The sequence below is a fragment of the Otolemur garnettii genome, unplaced genomic scaffold, assembly GCF_000181295.1.
Source record: "Otolemur garnettii isolate 467f Iridium unplaced genomic scaffold, OtoGar3 scaffold00049, whole genome shotgun sequence".
Taxonomy (NCBI): Eukaryota; Metazoa; Chordata; class Mammalia; order Primates; family Galagidae; genus Otolemur; species Otolemur garnettii.
The window spans coordinates 2,484,664-2,499,925 of NW_003852444.1; the positions used below are offsets into that span (position 1 = coordinate 2,484,664).

A 15,262-nucleotide genomic window follows, 5' to 3' on the forward strand; every position below is an offset into this window, starting at 1 on the left:
GCTGTCACAGTCTTTCCTACACGGTAAAGGAGGGGGAACAGGGCCTGGCTCTACTCAGTGACTTGCATCATCAGGTGTGGCCTAGGGGCCATTGGGGAGCTCTATGTCTCTGTCATTACTCACCAATGCATGGGAGTGGATATGCATGACAGAGCTCAGATATCAGGGCTCATAGCCTCAAAGATACTCAAGAGATATGTGTGCCTTGGGAAAGCTCTCCCTAACATAATAGAGAAGCCATTTCTCATCTTCTCTATCACCTTTTAATACCAGAGTTTAACATTACATTTCTGATCATTCTGGGAGTGATTAGGTGCTCCATGTCTGGGAGACTCCAAAATCTAGGACTTATGAGGCAAGTCTGACTTTACCATATACTATCCTAAAGAAGCTTTTTACCTACCCAAGATGGAGAGCTTAGTTCCACTACTGAAAAATAGCTTTTCTTTAGTTGCACAACTTGAAAGCTTGCTAGGAAAAGTACCACCTGCTACTTTTATTCCTGCCTTCCCAAATCCACCTCATCTCCCATCTTTTAGGAGATTTTTAACTGTGGGATGTGGATTGGTAGACAGTGATGAACCTAACATGTCATTGTCAGAGGACCAATTAGGCCCTATATGGCTTCTCATGTTCCCTTACCTGTGTCCCTCTCCCTTCTGCATGAGGGAGAGAAATGGCAGTACCATGAACCTGTGAGCTCAGAGGCTTTCCCATTTATCATGGCCATGATGGGCACCCTCCAAGGAGACAGGAGTCGGACAAGGTGATCCCTTCCTAGCCCGGCCTACTTGCCTCCTGATAGGGGATCCCAGGCTTGGCACAGCCAGTCCATGAAATTCTGGAGATGGAGGCTGTCTCTTCCTTGTCTGCCTTAAGACAAGAATTCAGATTTTTCTGGTACAAGCATGCTTTAATATAAGCACCCAAGATAAAGGCTCCATCTGCATCCCAGCCCCTCCTTGCAGGTTCCCTGCTCCCAGTCTTATCTTACTAACCTGTGACAGCGAGCCGACTTCCCTCTGCAAAATAGATGTTACTTCCAGAACACAGCTTCCTGGGGCCACTTCAAAATCTCCCATCAGTGGCTGAGCTCAGGTGGGATTCAGGCAGGGGTTGGGCTTTTATGTATCTCTTTTTTTCACAAAGTCAACAGAAATGCTTCTGACACTACAGATACTCCTTGAGAGCATGCCACAAGCTGAGGCAGGGAAGAACAGCCATCCCATGAAATCTAGAGCAGGAAGATATGAATCCTCTGCTGAAATCCTCTGCTGATGAAGATGACAGTCAGGTGTCACAGCTTGTTCATTACCTGGACTTTCTCCCAGTCTTTATCTTGAGGAACCCCATGGAAAGGCAGCACTGTGTCCTTTCTCTTCCCTGCCCTGCAACCCTGAGTTTCCAGAATGCCTGGATGGATCCAACCTCCCAGGGAACCTCCCCTGAACTCAATCACAGATATAAGATGGCATCTCCCTCAATAAGGACCCAGAAGCTGATGCTCCCCTTCCCTTTGATATTTCCTGAGATGAAGTCCTTCTTCATGACACCCCATGTAGAGACCCCCAGCCTTACCTACAACCAAAGGTGTAGTCATAGTTGACACATCAGAATGAGGCCACTCTAAAATGGACATCTTAGACCTATCTTTCCCCACTGTGGACTTGGGAAGTCTTCCCTACAACTGTAAGCCTGGTGCCTTCTCCAAAGAAAACTTTGGTGTTCAGATAGTGACATGGATGACAGAAAAGAATTTCAAGGCATGGAGAGGAGAGGGCACTCTGGCTCATGTCTGGAGGATGACATCCCCCTCTTGTGCTTTATGGGTATTGCACAGAACACCTTTAACTTTTGACTTTTGAGATCATCGAACATGGCAGATTCCATCCAGAGAGTGCTAGCCCCATTACTCAGAGGATGCTCCATACAGATTCTCCCTCTCTGAGGCCACATCAAAAGAATATGACTTCATGCATTGATAGCCTGGCTTCTTCCTGAGTTCTATGTAGAGCTATTCACCTCCCATGCACCTTCCCACTGACCTTGTCCCTGAGTTTGTCACCTGTGAGTCCTCTGATACATCCTTGCTACATATGTGTCCTCTCTGCCTGGGAAGCTTTGGTTATGATCTAGGCTTGTCTTTGTCCATGGCCTTGGTCTGACTTGTGATCCTTGGTGAGGAAGGCAGTCTGGCCCAAACCACACTTGGGCTTGGGACCCAGAAGAAAAGTAGAGGGAATGTGGGTGTTAGACCAGATAGAAAGGTTTTTTATAAAGGATTCCCATATAGTTGAATCACCATGCCCCCCCATCCTCACAATGTCAATGTTATAGTCTTGTACAAAAGTGATCCTTCCCATGGCCCTGTCCCCCAAGGCTGGAAGAGACTGCCAGAGTAGCTGCTCCTTTGAGCGCAGTGGATGACATCACCCCTTATTGTGGGAGGAGGTGGTGGTAGGGACCAGGCTCAAGGCTCCCTCCTCACCCCTACTCCCTGTTGTCAGAGCATTCTGGCCTTCTCAGAGCTGTGTGTCTTTGTAAGGCTGTCTGGTGAGGGGAATGGTCTCCCCAGTATCTAACCCTCTCCAAAGCTGTCATCATAGTAGGGAACCTCCCTGTCAGGAAGCCACAGCCCCTATCTACCTTGGCCCCCCCTCAAGCTGGAGAATCATCTTTCCTCCAAGAATGACACTCTTCTGTACCCAAACTATGGTCTCTTTGGCCAACTCTGACTCAGGGTTGGTCAGCTGAGGTCTGGAGTTCTTTAGAGATTTGACCATGAGCTACACGGACTGGGGGCTTGGCTGCATTTCCAGGAATGGGTGTGTGGTGAGAGAAGACCCCTGTTGTCAGCTGTCATGACCTCTCATTGTTGGCCTCAGAAATCAGTGAGTTAAAAGGAAGTGAGAAAGTGGACGGATCAGCAGAGAATGTCTGACAAGCATTTAGATATAATCATGAGGCCACATAGTCATGGTCACAGTCTTTCCTGATGAAGAGAGAAATTCTAAGTTGCTAATAGATAGTTTATTTACCTTGCACATTGGACTCACACTTGAGTAGCCCAGATGGTGACTCATTTCATTGCCTTTTAAGCTGTGACTTAAAATCCATAAAAAGAAAAAAAAAAGGCAAACTTGACTACATAATAATGACACACTTACATGGTAAAATATAAACAGAATCAAAACTCTGGAAAAAATATCTGCAATTCTCATAAGAATGATTAATTTCCCCAATATATGATGAACTTCTAGAAATCTGGTAAGAAAATAACCTGGCAGTTCAGTAAAAATGGGCAAAGAGTAGGTGGTTCAGAGAAAAAGAAATCCAAATGATGCATACCTATCAGGAGGGAAAAATCCTTACAATGGTAAACATAAAGTAAGACTACATTCAGAAACTATTTTTTTGATAAAAAAAAAGGGTTACAGACAAATATTTTATGATACTAGGTAGTTTTTTATTTAATAGCACTTGAGACATTGATTCCCACTAGGAGCTCAAGACCATAAACCTTATGAGGAGAAATTTGGATCTTCTAAAAAGAATATAAATGCACTTGTTTTCCCCCTCAGAAATCCCACCTATGTGAATTTATCTTGTAAATACTCTTAATGGAAAATGCGCATTAAATATCTGGATCATCTAGAATAGCATAGTTTTTAATAGGAAAAAACTTAAGTGCCCGTCAGTAGGAGACTGAATTAATATACCCTGATATGTTTGTTGACATGATGGAATAGTATTTCAAACTAATAAATTTTCCAATTTCTCTGGAAAGCTCTCTAAGATACATTATTAACTGGAGAACGGTAAGCTGCAAAACCACATCACTGTATGCCAACTTTTGATAATAAAGGTGGAGGTGGTGTACAGAAGCACTGAAAAGGTACAAAGGCATTACTTTTCAAAAATTAGAGAAAAAAAGAAAGGGGAGACGGTTATTTACTGTCATTAATAATGTCAGATCTCAAAATACTCTACCAAAAGCCCAAAGGTTGGTTGATTTCATCCAACGACAAGGTCTCTTCTTTATTACCTGTCCTTAATGGAACACATAGTTTATTTTGATTTATTTCCTCATATTTTTCTTACTCACTGTTTTGCCTATCAACATTTTACCCTGTAAGTGAGTATCCTTACAATTACCTTGCTGGGTGCACTTATCCCGACTGGCCTTACAAATAATAATGCGCATCATGGTTTCTCCTAATCCTCATGGAGCCAATTTTACTATGTCCAAGTGCACATGTGCCATTTTTCTCCTCAAGGGACCCAGACCATTTCAGCAGGTCTCAAGTTGGAGTTATTCATCAAGTCAGCAGCTGGGACAGCTTTCCTTACATTTTGGACCTATATCTCTGCAACTTGAACTTGGCCACTTGAGGGGCAGGAAGAATGTACAGAGGCTGCCTGGGTTGATGTAGGGAGGAAGCAGGGTTACCAGTGCCTTTCTCAGGGTGTGTGTTGAGGAGACCCGCAAAAAACATTTTAGTCACATGCAATTCTTGTAGCCATTCAAGCATGTTAGTAGACTCCCTAAATTTTTCTCTCACTGTTCTCATTTGCAGACCTGAAACCTTAAGAGGCTAAAAAGGAGTAGCTCAAACATGAGGAGGCTGAGCTGAAACCACCATGCAGCACACCTTGCTTAAGATCAGGAGTCAGAAGGGAAGGAGGATTGGCAGGTGCCACCACACTCTGCGGTGGACCTGACCAGTGAAACCCTTCTCTTGGAGCTCAGGTTTTCACCAGGCACTGCCCTAAGGCCATGAGACCTGGCACGGGCCTCGTAGACTCTTAGCCTCCTTATTCATAGAATGAGAATAATAATAGTAATGCACACCTTCAGGGGTTGTAGTGAGACCAAAGGAGAGAGGACACGTGAGGATTTATCCTGGCCTGTCACCCTAGCTCAAGCGGCTGAGACACCAGCCACATACACCAGAGCTGGAGGGTTCGAATCCGGCCTGGGCCTGCCAAACAATGACAACTACAACCAAAAAATAGCCAGGCATTGTGGTGGGCACCTGTAGTCCCCCCTACTCAGGAGGATGAGGCAAGAGAATCGCTTAAGCTCAGGAGTTGGAGGTTGCTGTGAGCTGTGACAGCACAGCACTCTATCCAGGGCAATAGCCTGAGGATCTGTCTCCAAAAAAAAAAAAAAAAAAAGATTTATTCTGGTGCCTGGAAGGGGTCAGTGAGAATGTCAGTTAGTATTATTGTCACAGAAATACTGGCCTAGCGAAAATCTCTGCCATGGTGGTTCTCAAGTCTTAGTGTGCAGCAGAATGAGCTGGAAGACTTGTAAAATGCAGTTTGTCCAGAATTTCTGGGTCAGTTGGGGGAGGGGGGTTCTATTTGCTTTTCTCCCAGATTCCCAGGTCATTCTGGGAGTGCTGCTTCAAGGAAGACTTTAAGAACCATTCTTCTGGAAGGTTCTTTCTTTTCTCAGTACATTCCCCTCCACTCCTACTTCATGTTTTATTTCCTCCATTGCTAAGTGCTTCCTAGATTCCTAGGTGTTGTTTAATTACTAGAGGTACCAGGGTGAGGAAGACAAATTTCCTCCCCAGAGGGCTCACAGTAGAATGACAATGACAAGATAGACACAGAAGTTGCTCCTATGTGGCGTGAGCATACCTAGGACAGAAGCAGGCAGGGGCAGAGGAGGACCCCCCGACCCAGGGCACAGAGCCAGAGGGGCCAGTGCAGTGATGAAGGAGGATGAAGAGTCTGGAATGGCATTTCTGCAGATGAAGTGGAGGATTAAGGTTGTTCAGAGATGGGCCTGGGTGCTGTGTATGCTGGGTAACAGAGGGCAACCATGCACAGAGGTGTGGAGAGCCCCCGGGCAGGACCTGTATGTAGGGCTAGAGCCAGGTGACTCTTACTCTTCCCCGGGAGCTTGGATCCTATTTTGAACATGGTGAGAAGTGATTTAGTCACGCCACATGGATGGGCGTCTTTGGGAGGAGCCCCTCCAGAGACACAGGAGGCGGGAACTGGATGCCAGTTATGGCGCACGAGAGAGATGCTGAGGATGAGAGCTAACGGACTCATCACCCTTCAGACCACAGTCACAGCAGGATGTAAGATAGGGCAGACAGAGCATGGGCTTTGGACTCTAACCCCAGGTGAACCATCTGCAGGGTGTGGCATGTGGGTAAACTTCCAAGCTTCCTGAACCTGCTATTTTTATCTGTGCTGCTGGAATGATAACCCACCCCAGAGGGGAGAGAAAACTGAATGTGAAAATGTCCATAAAGCTCTAGGGATGGTGTATACATGCTGATATTACAATGTGGGATGAAAAAAAGGGCAGATTTCTTAGAAAAATGAAAGATGGAGACCCAGGGTTTCTCTTCTTCCCTCTAGACACCCAAGGACCACATTGGGCAGAAGGGCGAGTGGGCCCTTCTCTACATAGGCCATCTGTTGCCAGGAGGGAACAAGAGATGGGCTGGCACAGGCACATTCAGAAGGGGCTCAGAGAAGCCAAGGTCACCAATGCTGGGGCTTCTCTGCCCTGGGAATCTGGGTGCAAAGAGGATCCAGCATAGGCAAAGGCAGCAGGAAGGTTTTACATGCCAAAGTCAACCTGTGCACGTGTTGGCACATCCAAGACCCACAGAAGTACTGAGATCAAAAAACTTCTTGTACATCATCTCCCTTTTCTCTAGAAAACAGCCCTCGTGACCTGCTTATTATCTTTCTGGTTATTACCATCTCTTTATATGTGGCTAATCCAGTATACTGTGAAAACATTTGGGAAGTAAGAGACGAGCTACCCCACCCCCACCCCCCGAGACAGAGTGCTGTCTGGCCTTAGAGCGAGGGAGCTAGAGGGAACAGGCATGGACTCTGGCAGTGAGAATAAAGTCACATCTTTATTGGCATAGTCACCATGGAGGGACTGGGGGCCTTTAGCTATTGGCAGCTATGGTTTCCTGAATCCAGTCCACATAGTTGCACACCTTGGTGTAGACTCCAGGCCTATCCTTCTGGGCACAGCCATAGCCCCAGGAGACGATTCCCTGAAGCTCTCCATTGCAGACCACAGGGCCACCAGAGTCACCCTGGGGAGAAGAAAGGACAAGATGTATGAAGATGAAAATGAGGAGGAATATAGCTACACTCACTCTGAACCTTAAAAGGCCCCACTCCAGTCTGCTGTGTGCTCCACACCCCTGTCTCTGTGACCCATTCCCTGTTTTTACTAAGGAGACAGCATTTGAACCAGATAAACCTTACTCACTTCTCTAGGGGCCACTGCATGGAGCTTTCTCAGCCCCCCAAACTTGAGAGTTCAAATCTGGCTCCCAGATGCCACTGGCCTATAGGTGATTTCTCAGAGTGGAAAGGGGTCAAATCACCTGGCAGGAATCCTTGCCTCCCTCAAGGAAGCCGGCACAGATCATGTTGCTGGTGATCTCCCCAGGGTAGGAGGCCTTGCACTCAGCGTCACTCAGCAGGGGGGCGTTCAGGCACTGCAGCAGGTCTGGGTAGTTGACTTTGAGGAGCAGGAAGATGTCAAATAAAGGAGAAATTAACTCAGGTCAGAATAGGGGGTACAGTTACCTACCACTGACCCCGAGGCCTGCTATAGGAGAGGCCCCTGAAACACAAGCCAGAGCAAGAAACAAGGAGCCACTGACTCTGAGTTTCAGTTCCTATGATGGCCATTCTGGACCCCCAGCAACCCAGACGGGATCATGGCAAGGTGACAATTTGTTGTCTCTCTGGATTCTAGGAGCCACTTCCTCTAGACCTTGCATCTATTATGCACCTGGTCTAGAACCTTGTGTAGTGGACACTAGAAATATATTTTCAACCTGGAAGCAAAGGGCTCCAGTTCAGGGGTGTGCTTGGTTCTGGGGAACATGAGGACAGAGGGTGGTGGGAGGGTGGAGGGTCCTGACTCACCCCCATTGCTCAGGGTGTTGCCCCAGCCGGAGATGAGGCACTCGGTGCCGGCGGGCGCACAGGCACTGGGAAGGGATATGGCGGCTACGCGGGTGTTGAGGGTGGCAGGCGAGGCCAGCTTGATCAGCATGATGTCGTTGTCAATGGTCCAGCTGTTGTACTTGGGGTGGCGGATGACCTTGGCCGAGTTGATGAACTGTTCATTGCCCTCGTCGACTTCTATGTTGTGCTCTCCCAGCCTCACTTGGATGCGGCTGTAGGAAGGGGAGGTGTTCTGAAGGCCTGATGCCCCCTCCCTGCTGTCCCCAGAGTACTCGTGCTCCTGCTCAAGGCTCTGCCCAGGGTGGCATGTGTGGCAGCACCCTGGTGTCAGTGCAGGTGTGGGACCTAGGTCAGAGGTGGGTGCTGGTGGGATGTGATGAGTGAAGGGATCCATATGGGGCTGCCCCTCTATCTGCATCCCAAGTCTCCTTTCCCATAGCCCCTTGGGCACCCAGTGTTATGGGATTAGAAGAGCCACTTGAAACTTCCCAGACATTTTTTTATTTCTGCCCTTGCTCCCTACAGACTGGCTTCTACTCCCTCTCTTCTTGGCCTGCTGAGCACCCCCTTTCTACATGACCACATCTAGAGCCCTCCCAGTGTGGCCCAGGACCTGCAACATCAGTGTCATCTGGAACTTGTTAGAAATACAAATCTTGGTCCCTCCCCAGCCTCCTCCATAGGACTTTGAGGATGGGCCCCAGAGATTTGTTTTAACAAGCCCTGCGTGTGGCCCTAATGCGCTCTCTGGCTTGAGAAACTTCCATGCAGGCAGTGGTTGTCAGCTCTGTCTGGACTGTAGAATTCCAGAGGTAGGGAGTGTGAAAGATCCATGTAGCCTTCGTGAATATTCTGAGTTAATGGCCCTGGGAGCCAGGCATGACTATTTTTTTTTCTTTCTCTTTCTTATTCTGTTAAAATATTCTGACTGTTTTTCTTTGTTTGTTTGTTTGTTTTGAGACATAGTCTCAGTTTGTTACTCTCAGTAGGATTCCGTGGATCCATAGCTTACAGCAACCTCAAATCTTGGGCTTAAGCAATCCCCTTGCCTCAACTTGCTGAGTAGAGACCACAGGCACCCACCACAATACCTGGCTAGATTTTTTTTTTTTTTTTTTTTTGAGACAGGGTCTCACTCTGTGTTCAGCTGGTCTCGAACTCCTTAGCTCAGGAATCAACCCACCTCAGCCTCCCAGTGTGTTAGTTCTTACATATTTTTAATGTGCAGCCAAGTGGCTAAAAATACTTTCCCAGTGACCTTGACCTCCCCCAAATAATCCCTGTCTGCTTTTATGACCCATGGCCACTGCTGTTGCATGGATTTGTTTGGTTGTGGAGGCTTCCCAGAGGTCCCTTCTTCACCCTTGGCTCTGCACATCCACTACTGCCACTGGCTTCCCTCCTCCATAACTATTCCCCTCCATGTCTCCTGACCTGGAAGCCTCTGTGCTCTGAAGGACCTGAGCTGTAGGCTTTGCAAACAGGGGCCCAGCACTTACGACTTGTAGCAGTGAGCTGCTGACACCACCCACTCTTCATTGATAAGGGAGCCTCCACAGAAATGGTAGCCGGAGTTCAGAGACACCTGGTAGGGGACTGAATTCTCCGCACAGGTGTAGCCCCCGACGATCTTGTCATCATCGTCAACGGGGAAAGCAACTTGAGTAGGCAGAGGAAGGGAGAAGCCAGATCAGCAGGATGTTGGGGCTGGAACTGTAAGCCCTGTGCCTGGCCCCTGCTCTTGGGAGCTCTTTAGCAAGCACAGAGATGCCAGGCAAGGGAGCAAGTGCTGCTTGTTACAGGAGGTGGCTTCCCAGTCTTTGCATAACTATGCATGCTAGGGGCTCAGCCATTCCCTGGGGGCACCAGGCTGAAGACAGAGCAGTGCCCTCATTATGCTTCATGGGATAGGAGTTGGCATGTGGTTGTCTCACCATTGCCCATTACTTTCCCTCGCTCATCCCTTCTCTGCTCTCTATGCCTGAGTCCTTGACTATCTGAAAAGTTTAGTCTAAGTAGGAAACTATTCTGACTGTACCCAGCATCTCTGTAGCTCAGGTCTATACAGTGAGGACAGAGAGGTGGCAGCCCCCAGACCCACTCCAGCAGGACACAGATAGGCATTGCTACTGGCCAGTACAACTGTGATTCTTAACCTTGGCTGCACACCTGGAAATGTTAAAATCACCACATAGTACATAGGGTGCACCCCAGACAAAGAAAGTCAGAATTTCCAGGGCTAAGTCTCTGGCTTGAGTACTTTTTCAGCCTCCCCAGGAGAGCACCAGCCATTCAGCACTGCGGAGCTGCCCCAGATCTGCCTGAGTCCAGCCTGCAGCTGGCAGTTTCCTGGCATGGCATTTCCACTTGGTCCTCCTCTCAAGCTTGCCCCATCTCTGTATGATTGATGGTGGTGGGAAAGGAATCAGGGAAGAGGTGAGAGAGCTGTGGCTGACAGAGAGCCCATTGCACAGGTGAAATGGGAGGGACAGACAGGCAGCAGGAATAGTAGGGCATGTATCTGCCAGGAAGAGGGTGGTTGTGGCCTGAGGCAAGGCCTGGAACTCACCAGCGGCACCCACAAAGGCTAGGATCAGGAGTGTGTTCATGGTGGTGAGGAGTGATGGGGCAGGTGGTGGAGTACCAGTCCTTATATCTCCCAGGCATGAGAGAAGGAGGGCCACCACTCCGCCCAGAACAAACATACCTGCAGCTGTCCCTTTCCCAGGCTGTTGCATCAGCTGTGCTGTGTTTCCCCACCCTGTGGAATTCTGACTTGCACGTGATAAGGAAAGTGCCTCAGAGTCAACTTTTGCATACGGTAGTAGGGGAGGCATGAAACAAACATTTTTCCAAACAGGGAAGTACAAATTCTAAATCATGTCAATTAGTGCTATTGGGGGTACCACCTAGTCACGAAATGGAAGCTACCCTGGGAATGGGTACTCTAACCAAAGGTTAATTCCTGGCGGGGGCTGACAGTGGAGTTCTAGCAGCAAAAACAGCTTCTAAACTGGAGAAATCAACTCATTAGTTTCATGAAGAGGAAACTGCCTACTGATATATTCTCTCTTTTTTTTAAGACCCTGGTGAACTCTTTAACTTTTTATTTTTGCTGAATTGTCTTTTTTATTGATTGATGTGGGGGGATTCCTTATATTATGGTTCCAGCTGTTTCTCAGATATACTTGTATCTTGTCTTAATATTAATAATATATTTCGATGAACTTTTTTAATGTTTTGATAATGACCTTTTTTAATGGTTCGAACATTCTTTATTCTCTTTAAAAAATCTTTGCCTATCCCATAATAGAAGAGAGTTTGCTATGCTTCCTTCTAGAAGCTTTGAAGTTCTATTTTTTTGATCTTCCAAGAGTTTTTATGTCTCATACCAATTCTTGTTTATGGAAAAGATCAGAAAAGTTTCTCTGTAAAGGGTCACATAGTAAACATTTTAGTTTTGTACATCATGCAGTCTTTGTCCTGACTACTCAATTCCCCTTGCAGTGCAGAGGCTGTGTTCCAATGAGCTTAACTTATGGACACCGAAATTTCAATATCATATAATTTGCATATGTCACAAAATGCAATTCTTCTTATTTTTTTCAATCCATTGCTAGCTTCTGGGCCATGTAAAACAGACAGCAGACAGATTTCTCCCTCTCTTATTGGTGGCATGAGATAAGGATGGAGATTCATGACTTTTCCATATAGAAACAATGTTTTTCCAGCACTGTTTACTAAAAAGACTCTCTCTCTCTGCTTTATGCTACTGTTAGCATTTGATCTGGGGATTATAAATGCAGCTTTGATGTACCACATACTACCTGTACAAATATTCCACTATTTAACTATAGGTTTTTCACTAATGCCAATTAATAAGTGAAGGAAGTTTCCTATTACTCTGAGTTTGTTAACAGTTGTTTTCAGTAATGGATATTAAATTCTGTCAAATATTTTGATATCTATAGACATGATTATATTGTCTTCCATTTTTTAGTAAATATAGGATGAATTTCATATATTGTTTTTTGAGTGTTAGATGAACTGTGAATTACTGAGATAAATCCCCCTTGATTATGGTTTATTATCCTTTTTAGGTATTGGATGGGTTATGCCATAATTTTAAAAATATCACTGAATCTGTGTTCCTGAGGAATATTGGTCTGAGGTTTTTTGTAGTCATCTTTGTCAAATTTTGGTATCAGAGTAGTTTGGGCTCCAAAATGAGCCAAGAATCATTCCCCACTTTTCAGATTTCCTCTTAAGTACTGTCTTAGTGAGGTCCTATCAATTTCAATGATTATTTTTATTCATTTTAAAACATTTTTATTTTTGAACATTCTCAAAGAAACAATTTTTTTGTTTTTAAATGCATAAAATATTTTAATACAGAGGATTATAATGAAACCAGTTATATTGACATATAGTTACCAGACTTTATTTTATTGTTGGGGATTCATTGAGAGTACAAGAAACCAGGTTACATTGATTGCATTTGTTAGGGAAAGACCTTCTTACAATCGTGTCATGCCCCCAAAAGGTGTGGCACACACCAAGACTCCACTCCCCTTCTCCTTTCCTTTCTCTGCTCTTCCTTTCCCCACCCCTCCCTCCTTGTTTCTCTCTTTGCTGTCTCCTCCCCCCATGCCCACCATGTCATTAATTGTCCTCATATCAAAATGGAATACATCAGATTCATGCTTCTCCATTGTTGTGATGCTTTACTAAGAATAATGTGTTCCATTTCTATCCAGGTTAATACAAAGGCTGTAAAGTCTCCATTTTTTTAATGGCTGAATAGTATTCCATAGTGTACATATACCACAGCTTGTTAATCCATTCCTGGGTTGCTGGGCATTTAGGCTGTTTCCACATTTTGGTGATTGTAAATTGAGCTGCAATAAACAGTCTTGAGCAAGTGTCCTTATGATAAAAGAATTTTTTTCCTTCCAGGTAGATGCCCAGTAATGGGGTGCAGGATCAAATGGGAGGTCTAGCTTAAGTCCTTGGAGGGTTCTCCATACTTCCTTCCAAAATGGTTGTATTAGTTTGCAGTCCCACAAGCAGGGTAAAAGTGTTCCCTTCTCTCCACATCCATGCCAGCATCTATAGTTTTGAGATTTTGGGATGTGGGCCATTCTTGCTAGGGTTAGATGGTACCTTCAGGGTGGTTTAGATTTGCATTTCTCTAATAATTAGGGATGATGAGAATGTTTTCAATGTTTTGTTTAGCCATTCATCTGTCTTCTTTAGAGAAGTTTCTATTCATGTCTCTTGCCCAGTGATATATGGGATTGTTTACTCTTTTCATGTGGATTAATTTGAGTTCTCTATAGATCCTAGTTATCAAGCTTTTGTCTGATTCAAAATATGCAAATATCCTTTCCCATTGTGTAGGTTGTCTATTTACTTTGGTTGTTGTCTCCTTAGCTGTACAGAAGCTTTTCAGTTTAATTAAGTCCCATTTGTTCATTTTTGTTGTTGTTGCAATTGCCATGGCAATCTTCTTCATGAAGTCTTTCCCCAGGCCAATATCTTCCACTGTTTTTCCTATGCTTTCTTTGAGGATTTGTTTTGTTTCATGCCTTAAATTTAAGTCCTTTATCCATCTTGAATCAATTTTTGTGAGTAGAGAAAGGTAAGGGTCCAGTTTCAGTCTTTCACATGTGGATATCCAGTTCTCCCAGCACCATTTATTGAACAGGGAATCTTTCCCCCAAGGTATGTTCTTGTTTGGTTTACCAAAGATTATGTGGTTGTAAGATGTTAGTTTCATTTCCTGGTTTTCTATTTGATTCCAAATGTCTATGTCTCTATTTTTGTGCCAGTACTGTGCTGTCTTGACCACTGTGGCTTTGTAGTACAGCCTAAAATCTGGTATGGTGATGCCCCACCTTTGTTTTTATTACTAAGAACTGCCTTAGCTATACAGGTTTTTTCTGGTTCTATACAAAATGCAGAATCATTTTTTCCAAATCTTGAAAGTACTAAGTTTGCAACTCCTCTTTTCTTCTGAATTCCATTTGCCTGAAAAATTGTCTTCCAACACTTATCGCGGAGTTCTAATTGGTCTTTTGAAGCTAGATGTGTTTCCTCCAGACAACAAATGGATGGCTTGTGTTTTTTAATCCAATCAGCCAATCAATGCCTCTTCAGTGGGGAATTCAAGCCATTAACATTTATTGTGATAATTGATAAATGTGGCAGTGTTCTATTCATCTTATTTTGTGAGAATCCGTTGCTTAGTTTTATCTTTTGCATCAGTGTGGAAGTTAGGTTCTGTGCTTTAATTTCTGAGATCTTAATTTGCTGTGGATACATTATGATGGTCAGTTTGTAGAACAGGTTGAATCATTTCCTGTAGAGCTGGTCTTGTTGTGGTGAAGTTCTTCAATGTTTATATATCAGTAAATGATTTGATTTCTCTGTCAACTTTAAAGCTTAGCTTTGCAGGATATAGAATTTGGGGCTGGAAATTGTTTTGTTTAATTGTTTTGTTTAAGGTTAGATGACCTTTGTCTTCTTGCTTGGAAAGTTTCATTAAAGAAGTCTGCAGTCACCCTGATGGCTTTGCTCCTGTAGGTCAACTTACTTAAGTGTTCCTGTAGGGCACTTACTTGGCAGCTTGAAGAATCTTTTCTTTTGTCTTACTTTGGACAGGTTCATCACAATGTGTCTTGGAGAAGCTCAGTTTGAGTTGAGGTGACCTGGGATCCGATATCCCTCTGAAAAGAGTGTGTCAGAATCTTTGGTGATATTTGGGAAATTTTCATTTATAATATTCTCTAGTATGGCTTCCATTCCCCTGGGGCATTCTTCTTTCCCTTCTGGGATACCTATAACTTGTATGTTTGAATGCTTTATGAAGTCCCATAATTCTGTTAGTGAAAGTTCAGCTTTCTTTCTCTTCTTTTCTGCCTCTAACTATCTTAGTTATGTCAAGATCTTTGTCCTCTGCCTCTGAGATTCTTTCTTCTGCATGGTCTAATGTGTTGTTGATACTTTCTATTGCATCTTTAAGTTCCCTAATTGACTACTTCTATTCCCTCAGCTCTGCTATATCTTTTTTATATTCTTCATATCATTTATCTCTAATTTGATTCTGCTTTTGGATTTCCTTTCGGTTATTTTCCACTTTATCAGCAGTTTCCTTCATTGTTTCCATCATTTCCTTCATTGTTTTCATCATCTGTATTCTAAATTTTCTTTCTGTCATTTCTAACATTTCTTTATAGGTGGAATCCTCTGCAGTAGCTACCTTATGGTCCCTTGGGGGGTTGCTCTG

General features: G+C 44.6%; 1 protein-coding gene and 2 gene segments (V, D, J or C); all 3 read right to left on the reverse strand.

The window, feature by feature from the left end:
- The window catches only part of LOC100943019, a 191,640-nt gene that overhangs the window by 25,740 nt on the left and 150,638 nt on the right, over nucleotides 1-15,262 (reverse strand).
- Nucleotides 1-15,262, reverse strand: part of LOC100943338 — an 89,256-nt gene that overhangs the window by 16,955 nt on the left and 57,039 nt on the right.
- LOC100965944 (anionic trypsin-like) lies at nucleotides 6,933-10,583 on the reverse strand. 2 transcript variants are annotated; one of them, XM_003791554.2, is made up of 5 exons: nucleotides 10,544-10,583; nucleotides 9,474-9,633; nucleotides 7,933-8,186; nucleotides 7,383-7,519; nucleotides 6,933-7,085 (listed from the first exon to the last, which is right to left on the reverse strand). In XM_003791554.2, the coding sequence occupies exons 1-5, from the start codon at nucleotides 10,581-10,583 to the stop codon at nucleotides 6,933-6,935; spliced, it is 744 nt and encodes a 247-aa protein (XP_003791602.1). The 2 variants fall into 2 exon arrangements, with proteins under 2 accessions (XP_003791602.1, XP_012661717.1); XM_012806263.1 differs by having other exon boundaries at nucleotides 7,933-8,228.

Excerpts from the sequence above, each read along its gene's own strand:
- LOC100965944 (XM_012806263.1), bottom strand. The coding sequence starts at position 10,583 with ATGAACACACTCCTGATCCTAGCCTTTGTGGGTGCCGCTG. Across the intron at positions 9,634-10,543 it reads AGCCTTTGTGGGTGCCGCTG|TTGCTTTCCCCGTTGACGAT; the intron begins GTGAGTTCCAGG and ends TGCCTACTCAAG. Across the intron at positions 8,229-9,473 it reads GCAGCTCACTGCTACAAGTC|GGAGGGGGCATCAGGCCTTC; the intron begins GTAAGTGCTGGG and ends TGGGGACAGCAG.